We start from the raw sequence: 17,213 nt of genomic DNA on the forward strand, positions 1-17,213 counted from the left end.
TGTCAAGTGCAGCCGCACCTCACTTAACTCTGGTCAATATTGCGTATTTCAGAGTTGAAACTTTATTCGCGCTTTTTAAACAGGCTTGGGGATCGCTTAATATAAAATAAATCAAATAGTTCCCCCATAAATGTTGTCATTAAATCAAATCTGCTGTATCGCAGTAAAGGAGTTCTGAACCATTTTTAACAATTATTAATAAAATAATGTTTACTGTATTTGAACAATCAAGAATCAGTATAATGTTTAAAATTCATTTGGCTTATTAGTGCTTGATAGTTAAGCATTGTGGCCCAAAGCCACGAGTCCTTTACGTGAAACCGTTTGAATGGTTCACTGTTCTTTAAATGATTCAAATAATACTTATTTAAAATCATTTCAACAATGGCATTTTGAACATTTAGTGATGGGCATTCCTCATTTGGCCACCATGAATCCTCTAGCGTACAACATTCGCTATCCATAATAAAATCACCATCATCCCACCAAAAAGGAACACCTTCGACCTTCCGACATTTCTGTAAACGCTCCTCCTCATTTTTCTCATATTGAATAAGGACATCCATGTACTTGGCATGAACATGTCGACCTGATTCTTGTGGAAGACCCAGGGCTGCCGCAACATTATCCCAATCATCCACATTAAGAGCTCCTCCCCTTGCTTTTACCAATAAGTACAACCTAAATAAGAAAGATAATTAATAATAAAAATTACAATTTATATTGTTGAATTTACTTGAACATGTTGACGGTCCGCTCGAGGATCGTACACTCTGCATTCAGAGCACTACGCCTAAAGAAATTCTTCTCTTGTTGCTGCAGCGTGCTCCAATGCCAATGCGAGGGCCGCAAGCGTTCATTGTCAAATGTGAATAACTGTTGCGCTGGGTTCTCTTCTTGATATTCTTCCCTTTCTCTCTCTTCTAATCTGGACTGCTCTGTCGACGCCAATTTCTTGTGAAGCCCTGCTTGACTGCACGGTAGTTGCTCCTTTTGCTTGTTTACGCTTAACATTGCATGCTTGTTGTTTATATGTCGCATTAAATTGTGAAGTGATCCAGCGGCATATGTGCAATGCGGACATGGTTGGCACTGGGATACCGGTACCTTGCCTTTCTCATGGTTGCGTTCGTGCCGCTCTAGATTGTATGATCTGTTTGTGGTATACCTACATCCTTTTCTACCGCACCGAAGCTGCTCTCGAGTATTAATCATTCCTTTTATTGCAAAATAGCTAATATTGAGATGGCATAGCTGAATTCCAAATGTAGTTTCAGTGCTGCCAACTTGTTTTAATACAATACAAAAACGGGCTGGCAGGCTTAGGTCTCGGATTAAAGCGCATTTTCATTTTGTGATCAATTTTCAAAATAGTCTTAAATGAACTATTATCGTTTAATAGCTAGAATTTTAAAATTGTTGGCAGAATTTTTATTGTAATTTTGTCTAATTTTTTGATGATTTATTTAGAATTTAATATTACAACTTCTTCCATCGAGTAGTGACAAACTGCCAACATTTATAGAATCATTATTTTTTATATTACCTAATTACCTATAATTGGCCATTTTCAGAACTAATTTCAAAATAGAAACTTTCTTGAAATTTATAATAATCCAAGGGGAGTGCCTTCAAGCCAATTAAAACTCTTCCAAAAGGAACGAACGTTTTATAATTTTATATGATTTTTTTCAAATAGTAATTTATATCAATAATAAAACTTCTATTCGTTAATCTGTGGAATAAAGGGTTATATTTGCATTTGTTCATTTAAATATAATTTGTTAATTTAATATAATTTAATTAAGATCCTTTATTAACTAGGTGTCCAAATTAGCTTGATAACCGCTTGTTGCGTTTACATTGGAGTTGGAAATGGAGGCAGCGGCAGAGACGTTGGCAGTGGCGTTGGCAGAGACGGAGGCAGAGGTGGGATTGGTCACTTGAGTTTCGAGAAGACCGTACAAAGCATTGCTGCTAATCATCTGCTGTTGTCCGCTGCTGCTGACGTTGCCCAGCGAGATGCTGGAATTGGTGCCGCCACCAAGTTCCTGCAACATTTCGCCGACAATGTTGCCCATGCTGTTGCTGTTGTTGTTGGTGGCATCATCGCCTGGTGGCATCTCAAGAATGTTAAGAAAGTCGTTGCCATTAAATTCGTTTTGTTGTTGCTGTTGTTGTTGTTGCTGCTTCTGCATGCTACTCTGACTCTCCTTCATCAGCTTATCGTATTCCTGGAGCACACTGTTGAACTCGCCGATTTCCGCACGATTCCTCGTTATCACCTTGTGCTTGTAATAGTTGTGCACCTGGGTCAACGATGTCCCCGTCATGCTGAAGTACGCCTGCTCCAGAGGCGGCAGTTGCAGCATTGTAGACTTCTCCAGCTTCGCATCGATGTCGTAGTAACCGCGATATTCGGTGACAAAGCTGCGCAAGAACTCCTCCGTTGCATCCGTCAGCAGCATCACAGCCGTCTCGGAGCAGTCGGTGAATCCCGCCAGTCGCAGCAGGCCGCACATCACCTTGCGAAGTGTGTGACGGCAGATGTTGCTGGAGATCTCCGGATACGGCTGGGGATCCCCCCTCGAAAACGCTGTGTCCACTGTGGGTATAAACCAGATGGGCTTCTGGAACTTTTGCTCACCCACCAAGTCGGCGGCATTCTCTGGCGGAAAGTCTACCTCGGGTATCATTTGGCAGGGATTCAGCAGATAATTAGATGTGCCATTTTTGTTGGAGTACGTGTCAATCAGTGATTGCAGCACTTCCGTTTGTTTCATCACTTCAATAGTTTGAGTAACCAGTGAACTCTTCAACTCAATATTATCGTGTTTGTCAATGGGCATAATTTCCCCGCGCTGTCGTATTTCATCCATCTTGGGCTTCTTTGCGGCTGTTGCCACGTACTTATCGGATGGGAATGCACTGCTCTCCTCATCAGTCGCCGGCATGGCGCCCCAGTGTTCGGTTTGCATTATGTTCTTCGTTTTTAAAATGATATTATTGTTTATTGCACTTTCTTAGCGATAGAGCTGTATCGAATTAGTCGATACGACTATTAATCGATTAATTCGTTTAGGGTATATTTGGTTTACGTTGATTTGGTATTAAAAAATCGATTTGGATCTGTCATTTAGTTCATTATTTTCAGAGTCAGTTCAGCTCAAAGTTGGCGCCAATTTAAATTGATGTATTGCAAATATCAAAATGCCATAACTTTGCAATAAATTAATTATTTTACGAAAATTTAAAATTTGAAATTACATAACATTAAGGTAAACATTTTAATAAAGATTTGAAGTTCGTCACCCTAAGGGGAGAGAAGTTACAAATATAATTCTGAAAAAAATTATTAAAAAAATTCAGAAAATTCCAACAAAACGGCTGCAAAAATTAAAAAAAGTCTTGCATTAAAATTAATAAACTTGTCAAAAAATAGGTGTAAAATTTTAAAGTTACCAATTTTGACAGTTGACCCATAATGGTAAAAATTGCCAGATTGGTGAAATAAACAGGGTGGCAGCATTTGGGCCAGGTGGCAGCGTTGTGGATAAAAAAGCGTTTTGCAGAAGAAATATTGTCGTTTTTTGTAAAGTACACTTTACAATAATCAATTGAACAATTAAACCACAAAATGAACTAATTGAACTATATAGTTCATGAAAGACTGAATAAGTTCACTCGTTCATTTCAATGATCCGTTCATTTGAACTTAGTCCGAACTTTTTTTCTATACAACTCTAATAAGAACATTCTAGTTTGTTAATACAAACAAACGGTAGTTAGTTCAAATACCTCATTACTACTGGAACAGCCTATGAGCAGGTGTCTTACAAAATATATATAATATAAGTACACCTGTGAGCCAAGTGATTTGCTGAAATTAAATCAATTGATTGAGCAACGTAAGTTTCAATTAGTTTAGTAGCTCCTTATGAATTTTAATCGCAATAGTTCAAAGTTCGCACTTATTGTACATATGTCTATCAACATCCGATACCATAATTATTGATAACGAATGAATTGTACATTTTAGACAAGCACATACAAAAATTTCGTCACCGGAGTGGCCTGACCTTGAGAAATAAAATAAAAATATGGCAACTGATCGGCTGGATGTTATAATATTCGGTGCCACCGGATTCACCGGCAAATACACGGTTTACGAGGCGGTATCCGTTCTGAAGGACCTGCGATGGGGAATTGCCGGGCGGAATCGCGAGAAGCTGCAGTCGGTGCTCAAGGAGATGGGCGCCAAGGCGAAGAAGGACTTGTCCCAGACGCCAATCATCATTGCCGATGTCAACGACGAGGCATCGTTGCTGGAAATGGCCAAATCCTGTCGCATCGTGGTCAACACAGCTGGTCCATATCGATTCTACGGCGAGAAAGTTGTTCGCGCCTGCATTGAAGCCGGCACTCATCATGTGGATGTCAGTGGTGAACCACAGTACATGGAAACGATGCAGCTGAAGTACAATGAACGTGCCAAGGAGCGCGGTGTGTATATAGTCAGTGCCTGCGGCTTTGACTCCATTCCCGCCGACATGGGCATCGTTTTTGTGGAGAAGAACTTTGACGGTGTGGTGAATTCGGTGGAGACGTTCCTGGTCAATGGCGTCAAGGACTATAATGCGGAACATGGCAGGGTGGGTCTCAATTTTGGCACCTGGAACAGCGCTATTCATGGATTGGCCCATTCGGATGAGCTGCGTGGCATACGCCGGGAATTGTACCCGGAACGCTTGCCCAAGTTCTTCCCCATTTTGAAGCATCGCCCGCTGATGTTCAAGTCCTCAGAGATAAATAAGGTGTGTCTCCCATTTCCGGGCTCAGATCGTTCGGTGGCGATGCGATCGCAACGATTCCTCTATGAGCACGACAAGAAGCGTCCGGTTCAGATGCATGCCTACATTGGATTTCCCTCTTGGATTGCCGCCATCGCAGTTGCTCTCTTTGCCACAATATTTGGCCTAATGGCAAAGTTTAAGTTTGGACGCAGCCTGCTACTCAAATATCCTGGCTTCTTTTCTGGTGGTTTTGTGTCCCGCGAAGGTCCCAGTGAAGCCCGAATGGAGAAAACGTACTTTAAGATGACCATGAAGGCAACGGGTTGGCCCAACTCCCAGCGACTAGCCGAGGGAACGGATCAGTACACAGATCCACCAAGCAAAACTCTAATGGTTCGAGTCAGCGGTCCAAATCCTGGCTATGGATCCACATGCGTTGCCCTGCTCTCCACAGCAGTTACCATTCTACGAGAGAGCAACAAAATGCCCAACACTGGAGGCGTACTCTCTCCCGGCGCTGCCTTTTCCAAGACCAGTCTTATTAGTGAGCTAGAGAAGCACGAGCATGGCATGAAATTTGAAATTCTAGCCAACAAGTAAACAACACAAAGGTCAATGTTAAACTTTTATTGAACTATAATTAAAAAATGTAGCTCTTAACCATTAGTCAGCACAAAATGTATTTTTTTTAATTACTAATAAATGAAGTACTAATTAAAATGTGGAGCATTATACAACATATAGTAGTTACATCCATTAACCCCACTGGATTAGAAAAGCTGTTAAGTCATATAATAAACAAATGTTATGATGAGAATGATATATTACAAAAAAGAAAACGGAAAAACAGAACAAATTGTTCAATTAAAATCTATTTAATATTTTAAGGTAAATTCAAATCTTATTACACTAAAAGTAAAAATAAAATATCTCAAAAAACACACACTTTGCAGTAAAAACTAGTATTATTTTGACACTCAAATTATATAAATATGAAATTTTAACAGAGTACAGGACATGAATATTTCACCATTATCTAAAAAAAAATATTTTTTTTGAGTCATTGCAATCTTGTAGAATATATTTAACCATATTCAGGCCTGTTCCGGTTTCCACTTTCGGAAAGATTTGTCGGAAGTGAAAATCTTTAGACTGTTCTTATTTCAATCTGGAAAAATTTAGCGCATTGAATCCACTTTAAGTTGGTGAATTTTAGTGCAATAAAGTGATAAAATAAAATGTTAAAATTTTTACATTACATTTTTTTAAATACGATAATATAGGAAATGAAAACCGGAACAGGCCTGATTAATTTGAAACTAGTGTTAATTGTTATTGTCTGAAGCTTTTTGGCACTACAAAAAATTGCCAATGCCGCAATCCCGTTTAGCAGAGTCATTCCCTAGGTCTGGATGAAATTATGCTGAGTAAGCATTATTCATATGACTTTATCGCTAAATCGCAAATCATGGTTATTTGCAAATATTTGTTTATCAATATTTTTATTGGAATTTGCTTAAATGAAAATTAACTGGCATTCACTTAATCTGAATTTTAAAGCAATCTTTCTACTTCTTATCCAAAGGGTCTAAATAGTAGGTTACTTAAAAAGTTTTGGTAAAGCTACATTTATTCTTCAATGTAACCTTCTCTGAGTCTAATACATTTTCTCCAGCGATTTTCCAATTGGTTTATCCACCCTCTGAAGTGTTCTTCTGGAAGGCCCTCAAAATACTCATTTACAAAAATGATGAAAATGCTGTTTGGACAATTTTATTCGATTGGGTTTTTCATCCGAATTTTAATAAATTCGGCATCAATCACTTCTCGGTCAGCTGCAGTCTTTTAAACTCTAAGGTCCGTCTATAAACAGTCGTAAACAAAGGAGCAGACTTCGTTAATACATTTAACAACTTGGTATGAATCTGGCTTGCTTGGCTAAATCATCCAAAACAAAGAATTTTATCAGCGCACGAATTTTCGATTCCTCAATGGACAGTGTCATTGTCGTTTTCTCTTTCGCATCGGAGACTGGATTACTGGCTTTAGCTTTGGATGCTGCATTCTCCTTCGATAAGCTGCTGCTTTCCTCCAGCGAAATGTGACCCTCAAGCAAAGCCGGTCCTCTATCTTATTTTTATTGCCGTTCAATGGCAAGACACGCATCTTCAGCTCGCGCTTCAGATCGGCAACCTAGTTATAAAGTAGGTAGTTCGCAGGCTCATTTATAATGTACTTATTACTCACCTTCATTTCGGCAACATTCCTTTCTGCCATTTCTATTGATATATTTTATAGAAATACAATACACAACAAAATTCAAAAAATGTATATTGATTATGCAGCCCTGTGTCGTGCAGTAGACAGAGCTGTTCAATTAGAAAAACAGAGATGATTTTAGACTGATATTCAAATATAGCATATTAATGAATTTTTGTTTTGCATACAATTTGTTTAAGACAAATAAATTTTCGCAGCAAATTAACGTGTTGTATATACAAAGTGTAATAAATATTAAAAAAATAAAGGGTGGCAGCCCTGGTCCGAGAAAAAATACCGATAGTTTCATTAAAGTCGGAAAACATGGCAGCTCTTGAAAACAAGAGAGCGATTTGAAAATTAAAAAAAAAATGGATTAACAAAGTAATTAAAGTGATTATGAAGAATCCAATGAAATTCTAAATTATTTAAAATGAAGGTTAATGATTCGATAAAGGCTTGAAGCTCCTCACCCCTCGGGGAGAGAAGTTACAAAAATAATTCTAAAAATAAATTTTAAAAAATCTAAAAAACTCTAACAAAGGCTTTAAAATAAAGAAAAAATGTAAGAAGTTACATTTTTACAACTTACCTTTTTTTGGAAATCTACCATTTTAGGTAAAAACAAAATCCAACCAGATCGGTCATTTTAACTACGTGGCAGCACTGCGCTTTCGCTGTTTTTGTTTACCTGTTCGCTTGCAGAGTTGGTCGTGTTATTACCGTTTTGGCCGTCAACACAAAAATTATGTTTAAATAATGTCTGCCGAGATATCTGGCTTTCGGCGCTTTCTTCACTGGGGTCCAATAACCGCGCTAAGTAAGTAAGGCCAACGGCTGCGATTAAATTCCATAAAAATAAAGCACACGCCCACGTATTCATCATCGATTCCAATTTGCTTATTAAATATGGATAGCAAATTTGCTAATAAGAATTGAACAGTTGATGACATTTGAAAATTAACAAGTGCACAAAACAGAGTGAATGAACTATGGGCAAAAGAGAACCAACGATTGGTCACTAACAAGTGACCCTAAGTGACGCTAAGCACCGACACAATCCTCACCCTACCTCACAATTTGTGTGTGTTGTGTCTGCAGCGTAATATCGTGTTTCATATTTCGAGACGTCGCCGCACTTTCTCACCCCCGCGTCAACATGCACGACCGACCAAGTGATGGACGACATGGATAGTTTCCAAAAGGAGTGGCAGGCCATTTAATTCGCGTAAAATGCTGCGCTAATTGCGTTTTAGTTGTTCCATCATACCAAATTTCCCATTTTACCTCTCTGTATTAATATCCGGAATAATATTGAGAGACCCGCTGAAAATGTCGTGCAATCTGACTATTCAGCCCCCCATCAGGACCAGACGGTAGACGGTAATACGACATCCGGTTCATGTTGTGCCAACGGTAAAGGGCAACCTTGATATTGAGCTGCGGTATACAGTATATCATAAATTTTTATGACAAAAAAATGAACAATTATTTTAAACAAAAAATTATTTTTCGTGTCATATGTCTTTCTCTTAGACAGAATTTAAAAGATAGAAAAAAAGTTAAAACCTTTTTTTTTAATTAAAAAAAATTAGTAGTGGAAATGGTTTGAGTTCTAGCACCAGTTAATATTTATTTATTTAATTCCCTATCAGTACTATTTTACTTAACATTTTTCATACCATTAAATTTGTACTTGCGATTTTTCTTACCAGCACCTTTTTAATTGTAATTTTTATGTTTACTATTTTGTTATTTGGGATATTATACTATAGCGTATTTTTAATTGAGATTTTACAGTCCAGCAAATATTTATTTGGGATTTCTCATTGGAAATTGATCAAAAAAAAAGTTGAGACAGAATTGAAGCATATTTCAAAGTAATTTACTGTAGACCGGAATTCTTAACCATTTAACTTTATCAAATAATTATTTTTCGCTGGAAAACAAAGTGAAAATATTTAATCATAATAAATATTCATCAGAATTTCCAGCCCTGACTAAAACACCCCTGATATAGTGATAAAATTTATTTATTTTCTTCAAAAAAAAAAAAAACCATCACTGTTATTTGAGTTATACGACTTTTTTATTATGATTGCTAATGATTATTAGAACAACTTAGAAAAGGTAAATAATGAAATCCATTGGCTCTAAGTACTATAAGGAATTCAAAATAAATATCAATATTTGTTGCTTTATCCAAATAATTAGCTGACATACTGTAAGAGTACATAGCTTAATTACTAAATTTGGGCAGCTTGTTGCTCTTGGTCATGCCTGAAACAGGTGCTCCTAGTCGTTGAAATGTTATTGCCACCCTTGCGTTAACGCTTAATCAAGACGCGACACAATAAAATAAATAAATGTGTTTAATTTCATTGGCACGCACATCTGGTGACCATTCGACCAGAGCTACTATCGTAATATAACAATAGCTAATCTCTCATTGCGATGGTTTAACGCACACCGAAAATGTTATACCATGCATGCGATTTAAATATGTATTATTTGTCTTTTATTCATTTCAGGCATCATTAAATGTATAACGCTGACGACGCTTTATATGAACTCGATGTGGTGGCCGCCAAATGAATCATTTGCCGCCTTTGCACATCAGGCGCTGTTCCTGCTCCTCTCCACATTGGCCACTTTCAATTACATCATGGCCACGCTGACAGGTCCCGGCCTGCTGCCAAAACAATGGCAGCCCAAGGTAAAACAACGATAGATGGGGCCCAACCCAGCCGTAATCCCACAGTCGAAACCCACTCCCTTCCGTAAGAGAAACTGGTAGGAAATGCTACAGTCGAGCAAACTCGACTGTGAAAGACCCTGTACTAGTTTTGTTAAAAAAAACTCTTGTACGAACAAACATTAAGGGTTTCTCTTCTTCAAGTTTCTTAAATCTAGATGTTTATTCTAACAGCTATGGCTTTTTTGAATTGGATCAATCTGATCAACAATACAAAAGAATTGGCAATTTGTTGAGCTCTCGAGTTATTGCATATTTTTACCCATATGTAGTAAATTATTGATCGAACTTATATTCTTCATGTAATTGATCAATTTTTTTCAATTTTTATTATTTACGTAGTGTTTATGGATGATTTGATATATTTTTTAAGTTACAAGAAGACGTGATTTCGTAATGTTACTGTAAAATTTTCATTATTAATTCTAGAATGCAACTTTAAATTATAAATTATTACAATATTAAGCTTGCTACCTACATTTTTTTTTTAGCTGTATCTTGGACAATTGTCGAATGCCAATACTTTAGTCCATGACTGTAATGACTTCAGGCTGTTACGCACACTTTTCTTTCGGCAAACTTAGTATACTCTTTGTACTTTTCAAGTACAGGGTCTTTAAACAATAAAACATTTTGTCGTGACACGCTGCTGCTGACATTGGCATGCATGGAAAATGTTTGTCAACTGTTTTTCACTGGTGGGTCAAAACTTACCACCAATGTTAGGGCGTGCCACATGCATATACCTATTTATATAATATAGTATAGTATATTAATAGTTTTCCTTTATATACACGCAGTTCTTTGTACCGTGAAATGGATGAAGAGGGAACTTTGAATAGGTGACCGTACTAGAATTTAGCAGTATGGCGATTGACATGCATTTGGTTTACACCCTAGTGATTGATTTGTCCGTTTTGTTGTTGTTGAATTGGGCCCGCCTGCTTGTCCATTTGTGCGGTGTCACTTTTCAGCTCGGAAATTATTATTTAGCCCAACATTTCACATTTCCTGAGACAGCCAATTTGCAAATCATTCAAGTCAAGTGCCGGGGCATGAATCAGTCTAAACAAATGGGTCATAGCACTGACGGGATCGCGTGCTCAATCCTTTATCGCAGCTGGCGGCTAATGCACCAATTAAACGCTGCAATTTGCTTGAAAACAAAGCCAAAACGTCGGGCGATAAGGACGGTAAAAACGACTGCAAGTTAGACAAATCGCTGGTGAGACGACACGGGGGGTCACCAACAATTTCGACACCAATAATTTTTGGCCACACCGCGACCCAATAATTTATGAAGGGGTCAGTGCGGCAAGCATGTCACGCGATAACGTTAACGCATCCAAAGCAGGGATGATGCCTAAAATACATTATTTTATATGAACCAGAATAATTTCCAGAATTTTCAAAACTATGAAATTTAAACTCGTATACTTAAGAGTTTCTTTGTTTTCAAACCTATGGTAAGAAAATTCCCTTTTAGGTTAGTAATTAGAATGTAAAAAAAATTGTATTCTATTATATCAATGACTATTTCGTCAATATCAACGACTTTATCTACAGGATTTATACTTAACTACTTAAAAATAATTTTTACAAAATGTGTTTTTTAAGCATCACATTTCACTTCTGTTTAATCTATCTAAAAATTTAAAAAAAATTGACTTTTGGTATCCATGAAATCGGCTTTAAAAATTATTAGTACTATTTTAATTGACACCAGTTAGCATTTAATACAAATAATTTTACAAAAATTATTTTCGAGTATGGGTATATTTTATACCTCCGCTTAAAATTTTCAAGTTTCCGCAACACTTTCTTTGTGACAATTTTTAAATGCCTAATTTAGATTGTTTGTTTAACTGTAATAACAATCTAAAATACGTAGTTATAAATAGTTTTTGAATGTTTTTCTTGAATTTCTTAACTTTTGCACCTGCCAAATATCCATGTCTGGCTATGAAATAGCTTAATAGGCAACACTGGTACGAAGTCGTGCGCATAGTGCAATTACCCGAATTTGCATAAATGTTTTGTAGCCAGGTCGCCAGACGCGACGCAATGGGCGGTGACCTGGGTGGTTGGGTCACTTAATGAGCTGCTCGTCGTTAAGTTTTTGTTGTAGATGGCGGCGTCGGAGGCATAAATCATAAAACTTTTATATATCACGCATATTTTGAATTTCTATTTGGCAGGACCCCAAGGACACCGAGTTCCTGCAGTACTGTAAGGAGTGTGAGGGCTATAAAGCGCCTCGATCGCATCACTGTCGCAAATGTAAGTGAATTCGAATTCGGCAATTCCAAACCTCTCACTCAAGAGACTTTATCCATTCTTTATCATATTTATCTTTTGCAGGCAATCGTTGTGTTAAGAAAATGGATCATCATTGTCCTTGGATAAATCATTGCGTTGGTTGGGCCAACCACGCCCACTTTAGTTACTTTCTGCTCTTCTCCATATTGGGCAGCATTCAGGGAACTGTGGTGCTCAGTTGTTCCTTTTATCGTGGCATTTATCGCTATTATTATCTAACACATGGACTGGCGCACTTGGCCAGCGTACAGTTCACAGTGGTCAGCATTATAATGTGCATCCTGGGCATGGGCCTGGCCATTGGCGTTGTGATTGGTCTGAGCATGTTGCTCTATATACAGCTCAAGACAATTGTCAGCAATCAAACGGGCATTGAAATTTGGATTGTGGAAAAGGCGCTTTATCGCCGTTACAGATCTCTAACGGATGAACAGTTTGTCTACCCATACGATCTGGGCTGGCGTCTCAATCTGCGCCAGGTGTTTAACGAAGAGTGCCAAAAACGCGGTGACGGCATCGAATGGACTGTGACTGAAGGCTGCGATCAATTCACACTGACTGTAAGTGCAAAAACACCTCGCTCAAAAAGTTTTTGGACTAACATGTAAAAAACGGGAAATCATTCCAGACCCATTAACCAAAAGTAAACACAATTTTTAATGGTTGTAGACCCCAAAGGATAAAACTGAATAACCTTTACCTTAATAGTTTTTTCGGAACATTTCGGTACCGTTTTTTTTGAGAAAAATTTTTATTTTATTATAAAAAAAATGTTTCTTAAAAGTCCATCTAAGAAGATACAATCAGCTCTATAACTTATCAATTCTTATATTCAATTCAAAAAACTCTATTTTTTTAAAGTTATCTAAAAAGAAGTCATGTCCATAACTTTTCAATTCTTATGTTCAATTCAAACAACTCTTTTTCTCAAAACTCCATCTAAGAATATACAGTCAGTTCTAAAACTTTTCAATTCTTATATTCAATGTTTTTTATATTTTATTTTTGGAATATAAGGTCTTTTATCATTTTTGTTTTTATTATGACTGGCTGCCGAAGTGTCATAATGCTTATCAAGTCACTTTTTTGCTTTCATAGTATATTTTCTCATCAAACACACGATATTCTATTTCTCCAACGTAAACACAAAACAAGTTTGTTTATAGTGAGGCCTATAAGTTGAATACTAATGGCTCGATTGTCATGAAATGCTTACACATACGTAATGAATGATGATGCTATCGAATAGCGCAAGGTATTTTTGTGTAATTGTTACGGCTTTGAGTCTGAATACTTTTTGAGCGAAATTGTACGAAACTCTAGAACTCATATCTAATCAGAATTATCGCTTTACAGCGCGAGCAGCTGGCGCAGAAGCAGGAGAAGCGTGCCCGAACACGCACCTACAAGTGCATTAGTAATGTCACTGGACGCTGGCTGCCAATCTTCTCACAAGGCTGGCGAGTCTGCGTCAGTGCACCCTGCACAGATGAGCCACGTATTCGTTTGCAGCCCGGCGACATAATCAAGGTGACACGCTTCCGGCGTCACTGGCTCTTTGGTGAGCGAGAACCGAGCGATTTGGGGAGCAAGAAGCCACAGCGCAAAGGTCCAATTCGTGGTTGGTTTCCACGGCGCAGTGTTGTTGCTCTCACCGAAGTGCCAGACTCCGAAAGCAGCGACGATATCAAAAATGGCAAAGCTTCTAATGGCAATGGCAATGGACACAGCCATAAGAAGCAGCAACAAAGCAATGGTCACAGCAAAAAGTATATGTAAGCTGCAAGCAAGCCATGACAATTCCTATTATAAAATGCAATGCGACCAACTGTAACTGCAACTGCAGATCGGCTTGTAAATAGTGATAGAAATCCTTTGAATGGCTTTACTTGGTCATGCAACTTAAGGCCTTCTTCTCGTTTACACTGTTAGCTGAAAGCCAATCAATAAATTATGTCTCGATTGAGTACAATAGCTGATAACTAATTATGAGTAAAAGAAAATCGTAGTTACAACATTCTAGAGCAGCTCTATTGGCTTACAGAGCTCTTTCCGCTATATTTTCTTAAGTTGCGCCTGAGAGACGCACAAGCTTGCTTTTTTTCTAATTTTAATTTTCTACTGCGTCTTTTCTAATTTGTTGTTTGCAATGCTGCAAACCGGTTCTGAACCGAACCTCGTAGAACCGGTTCTGTTCTGGTTTTTTTTTGCGAACCCGAAAAAGGTTCGGTTTGATAAAAAAAAAAATAATTACGTAAATTTTTTGGCTTTCTAATATTACGAAATTATTTGAGACTTCGGACTAAAATAAGTCATATTTAAATCTTAAAATAAATTTAAATTATCATCAAAATTTGATTTCTTGAAAAACACATTTAATTATGTTCAGTGCGAGTATAAACCAGTTCGCGAACCCAACCAATGTCTTGCTCTATGGTTCGAACCGCCGAACCGACCCTTTAACAAAATTTTGGAGGCTTACAGCCTTGGTTGTTTGTACAATTTTTTATTGGCAGAAATTTTATATATATAAACTTATATATTATATTTATATAATGCAAAAAAGAAGAGTGACTTGCGTCCTGTTTTATAGTTCATATTCGCATTGTATTTAAACTGACATAATTGCATTATGAATATATATTTATAATTTGCTTAGGCTATCAGTGTATGAAATTATATTCCATATACATTGATAGCTAAATATATCGCAACCTTTACACAAACGAGTAATAACTAAAATATTTCCATAACGATCACAAAAAAAAGTTGTTCATTATGTGCTTTAGTTTTTGTGTTTTCTAAAAATTATAAAATTTTTAGTCATTACTCTTTTGTGTAAATGGTAATGGTTAATGTTTTACATTTGTTGTAATTAGTTTGGCTTATTTAGCTGCCATTGTTGCCTCGATTTCTTCCACTGTGCGTGGCACAATTGCAAAGTTCTCGGCCCCTGTCTTGGTAATGAGCACGTCATCCTCAATGCGTACGCCACCAAAGTTACGGAATCTCTCAAACATTTCCACATTAATGTATTTACGAATGTCCGGATTGGCGAGCGCGTTATCCATGAGTCTGCCAATGAAATAACAGCCTGGCTCGATGGTCACATACATGCCCGCCTTGAGAGTGCGAGCAAAGCGCAGTTTGCTGAGCCATGGCTCACTGGGACGAGGTGGCTCAGTGGAGAGATAGCCGCCCACGTCGTGCACGTCCAGGCCCAGCAAGTGACCCAAGCCGTGCGGCTGAAAGATGCCAGAAAGGCCAGCTTCCAGCATTTCATCAACATCACCAGTCAATAGGCCACCAGCCTTGAGACGCTCAAGGAGCACCTTGCCAGCCAGCTTATGCATGTCCACCCAGGAGACGCCGTCACGTGCAGTTTTCATCACAGCATTGCGTGCCTCCAACACAGCGTTGTAAATAAATTTCTGATCCTCTGTAAACTTGCCATTTGCCGGAAAAGAGCAGGTAATGTCAGCGGCATAGCCACAATAATTGGCGCCCATATCAAAGAGGCACATCTCGCCATCCTGGATAGGACGGTCATTGGGTGCGCCAGCATGACCATAATGCAAAATGGCCGAGTTGGTGCCACTGCCGCAGATGCAGGTATAGGAAGCATGTCGGCATCCGCCCACAGCATAGGAATGGTGCAAGAAGACCGCTTCACCCTCGAACTCCATGCGGCCGGGGCGAATGAACTGCATGACTTTAATATGCGCATCTGATGATACTTTGGCCACATACCGCAAGACCTCAATTTCCTCAGCTGACTTGATAACGCGACATTCCGACAGTATGGGATAAAGTAAGTCACAGTTTGTCACATATTTCTCTTTACCCGCAAACTCGGGCGGTTGCATAGTGAGACCGCTATCGCTATTCGTTCCACTGAGCGTCAATATGAGCTTGGGTGTGGTTCTCTCGAGATAAGCTTCTATTTCATCAACATAGTATACCTCGTCCACTTCGTACATTGCCTTGAAGGCCTCCGGCTTTAACAACGCCCCCATCCACGTCTCGTACTCCTCGGGCAAGCGAGGCACAAATAATACAGATGTTGTGGCAGATGTCTTAACGTCAATGCTGAGAATACCATAGCAGCCTGGTTCCTTGGCGCCAAACATGTATTGAAAGTAGGACTCCTGACGGAACACATGATCCACATCAGTATTGTACCAACTCTTGTCTTTACCTCCCTCTAGCAGAATGAGCAGCTGTCCCGCGCTAAACTTAAGCCCCTCCAACAAATTACTTAAAACTGCCTTTGAAACTTTGTCTCTATTGTTTTTAAACAAAGTCATCGGCACGGCGTGACAGGATCCCATTTTAAAGCTGGCCATTTTTTCCACGTTATGCTTATGGAAGTCGCACAGTAACTAACTGCAATAATCTTTACGCTGATTAGCCCGCTGATATCTACAGTAACCACTCGAAAGCTACAATAAATAAACGTTATTTATTATCAGCGGTTTACACGGCCTTTGTTTGTTTTTATTGCTATTTCTTTTTCTAGATTAGAGTTGTATCGAATCGTTCGGACTAAGTTCAATTGAACTAGTTCCGAGCTAAATCCCCGATAGTATGTCATTTAGTACAGTGACTTGAATTATCGAGTCGTTATCGGTTGCTCACCAGTGCTGCACAAGTCGATAAGAAAAACAGAATAGAATGACTCCGAAAAAATGACAAATATTTTAAAAAGAGACAGAAATACGAGACAAATCTCAAAATTTCAACATTTTCATAGTTTTTAAGTACACATAAATAAAACCATGCATCAGTTTTTGTGTTATTGCTGTATTTGCCGCGATGTTGTTAACATCGATTCCCGAAATTTGGGCAAACTATCGAGTCAACTTTAGCATGGACGCCACTCACATATTTTTTTTTAATATAAAATAAATAAATTAGGCGAATATTTAAAAGTATAACAGAAATAAAAAAGGACATATTTCGGATAGGGGATGTTTTAGAAATATTCAGGCAAATTCATTTTAGAAAGGGATAAATCTTTCCGGAAAAATGATAATAGGGCAGCACTGGTGCATTGGTAAATCGAACAGCTGATTTGCACGCGTGCA

At 38.2% G+C, this 17,213-nt stretch overlaps 5 protein-coding genes across 5 annotated transcripts; 2 read left to right on the forward strand and 3 right to left on the reverse strand.

Moving 5' to 3' along the window:
* Positions 1-182: 182 nt before the first annotated feature.
* LOC117790438 lies at positions 183-1,229 on the reverse strand. Its single transcript, XM_034629891.1, has 2 exons — positions 737-1,229; positions 183-681 (listed from the first exon to the last, which is right to left on the reverse strand). The coding sequence occupies exons 1-2, from the start codon at positions 1,213-1,215 to the stop codon at positions 228-230; spliced, it is 933 nt and encodes a 310-aa protein (XP_034485782.1). The 5' UTR covers positions 1,216-1,229; the 3' UTR covers positions 183-227.
* A 497-nt stretch (positions 1,230-1,726) lies between these two features.
* On the reverse strand, positions 1,727-3,020 carry LOC117790530. Its single transcript, XM_034630007.1, has one exon. The coding sequence runs from the start codon at positions 2,976-2,978 to the stop codon at positions 1,821-1,823; it is 1,158 nt and encodes a 385-aa protein (XP_034485898.1). The 5' UTR covers positions 2,979-3,020; the 3' UTR covers positions 1,727-1,820.
* A 761-nt stretch (positions 3,021-3,781) lies between these two features.
* Positions 3,782-5,532, forward strand: LOC117789760 (saccharopine dehydrogenase-like oxidoreductase). Its single transcript, XM_034628890.1, has 2 exons — positions 3,782-3,908; positions 4,040-5,532. Exon 2 carries the CDS (start codon positions 4,101-4,103, stop codon positions 5,391-5,393), a length of 1,293 nt encoding a protein of 430 aa, XP_034484781.1. The 5' UTR covers positions 3,782-3,908; positions 4,040-4,100; the 3' UTR covers positions 5,394-5,532.
* Positions 5,533-7,728: 2,196 nt separating this feature from the next.
* Positions 7,729-14,112, forward strand: LOC117789761 (palmitoyltransferase ZDHHC6). Its single transcript, XM_034628891.1, has 5 exons — positions 7,729-7,872; positions 9,584-9,768; positions 12,006-12,087; positions 12,169-12,686; positions 13,483-14,112. Exons 1-5 carry the CDS (start codon positions 7,812-7,814, stop codon positions 13,903-13,905), a joined length of 1,269 nt encoding a protein of 422 aa, XP_034484782.1. The 5' UTR covers positions 7,729-7,811; the 3' UTR covers positions 13,906-14,112.
* A 597-nt stretch (positions 14,113-14,709) lies between these two features.
* LOC117791448 (xaa-Pro dipeptidase) lies at positions 14,710-16,612 on the reverse strand. Its single transcript, XM_034631210.1, has one exon. The coding sequence runs from the start codon at positions 16,470-16,472 to the stop codon at positions 15,012-15,014; it is 1,461 nt and encodes a 486-aa protein (XP_034487101.1). The 5' UTR covers positions 16,473-16,612; the 3' UTR covers positions 14,710-15,011.
* Between the last annotated feature and the right edge of the window lie 601 nt (positions 16,613-17,213).

This window comes from Drosophila innubila, assembly GCF_004354385.1.
Source record: "Drosophila innubila isolate TH190305 chromosome 3R unlocalized genomic scaffold, UK_Dinn_1.0 2_E_3R, whole genome shotgun sequence".
Taxonomy (NCBI): domain Eukaryota; kingdom Metazoa; phylum Arthropoda; class Insecta; order Diptera; family Drosophilidae; genus Drosophila; species Drosophila innubila.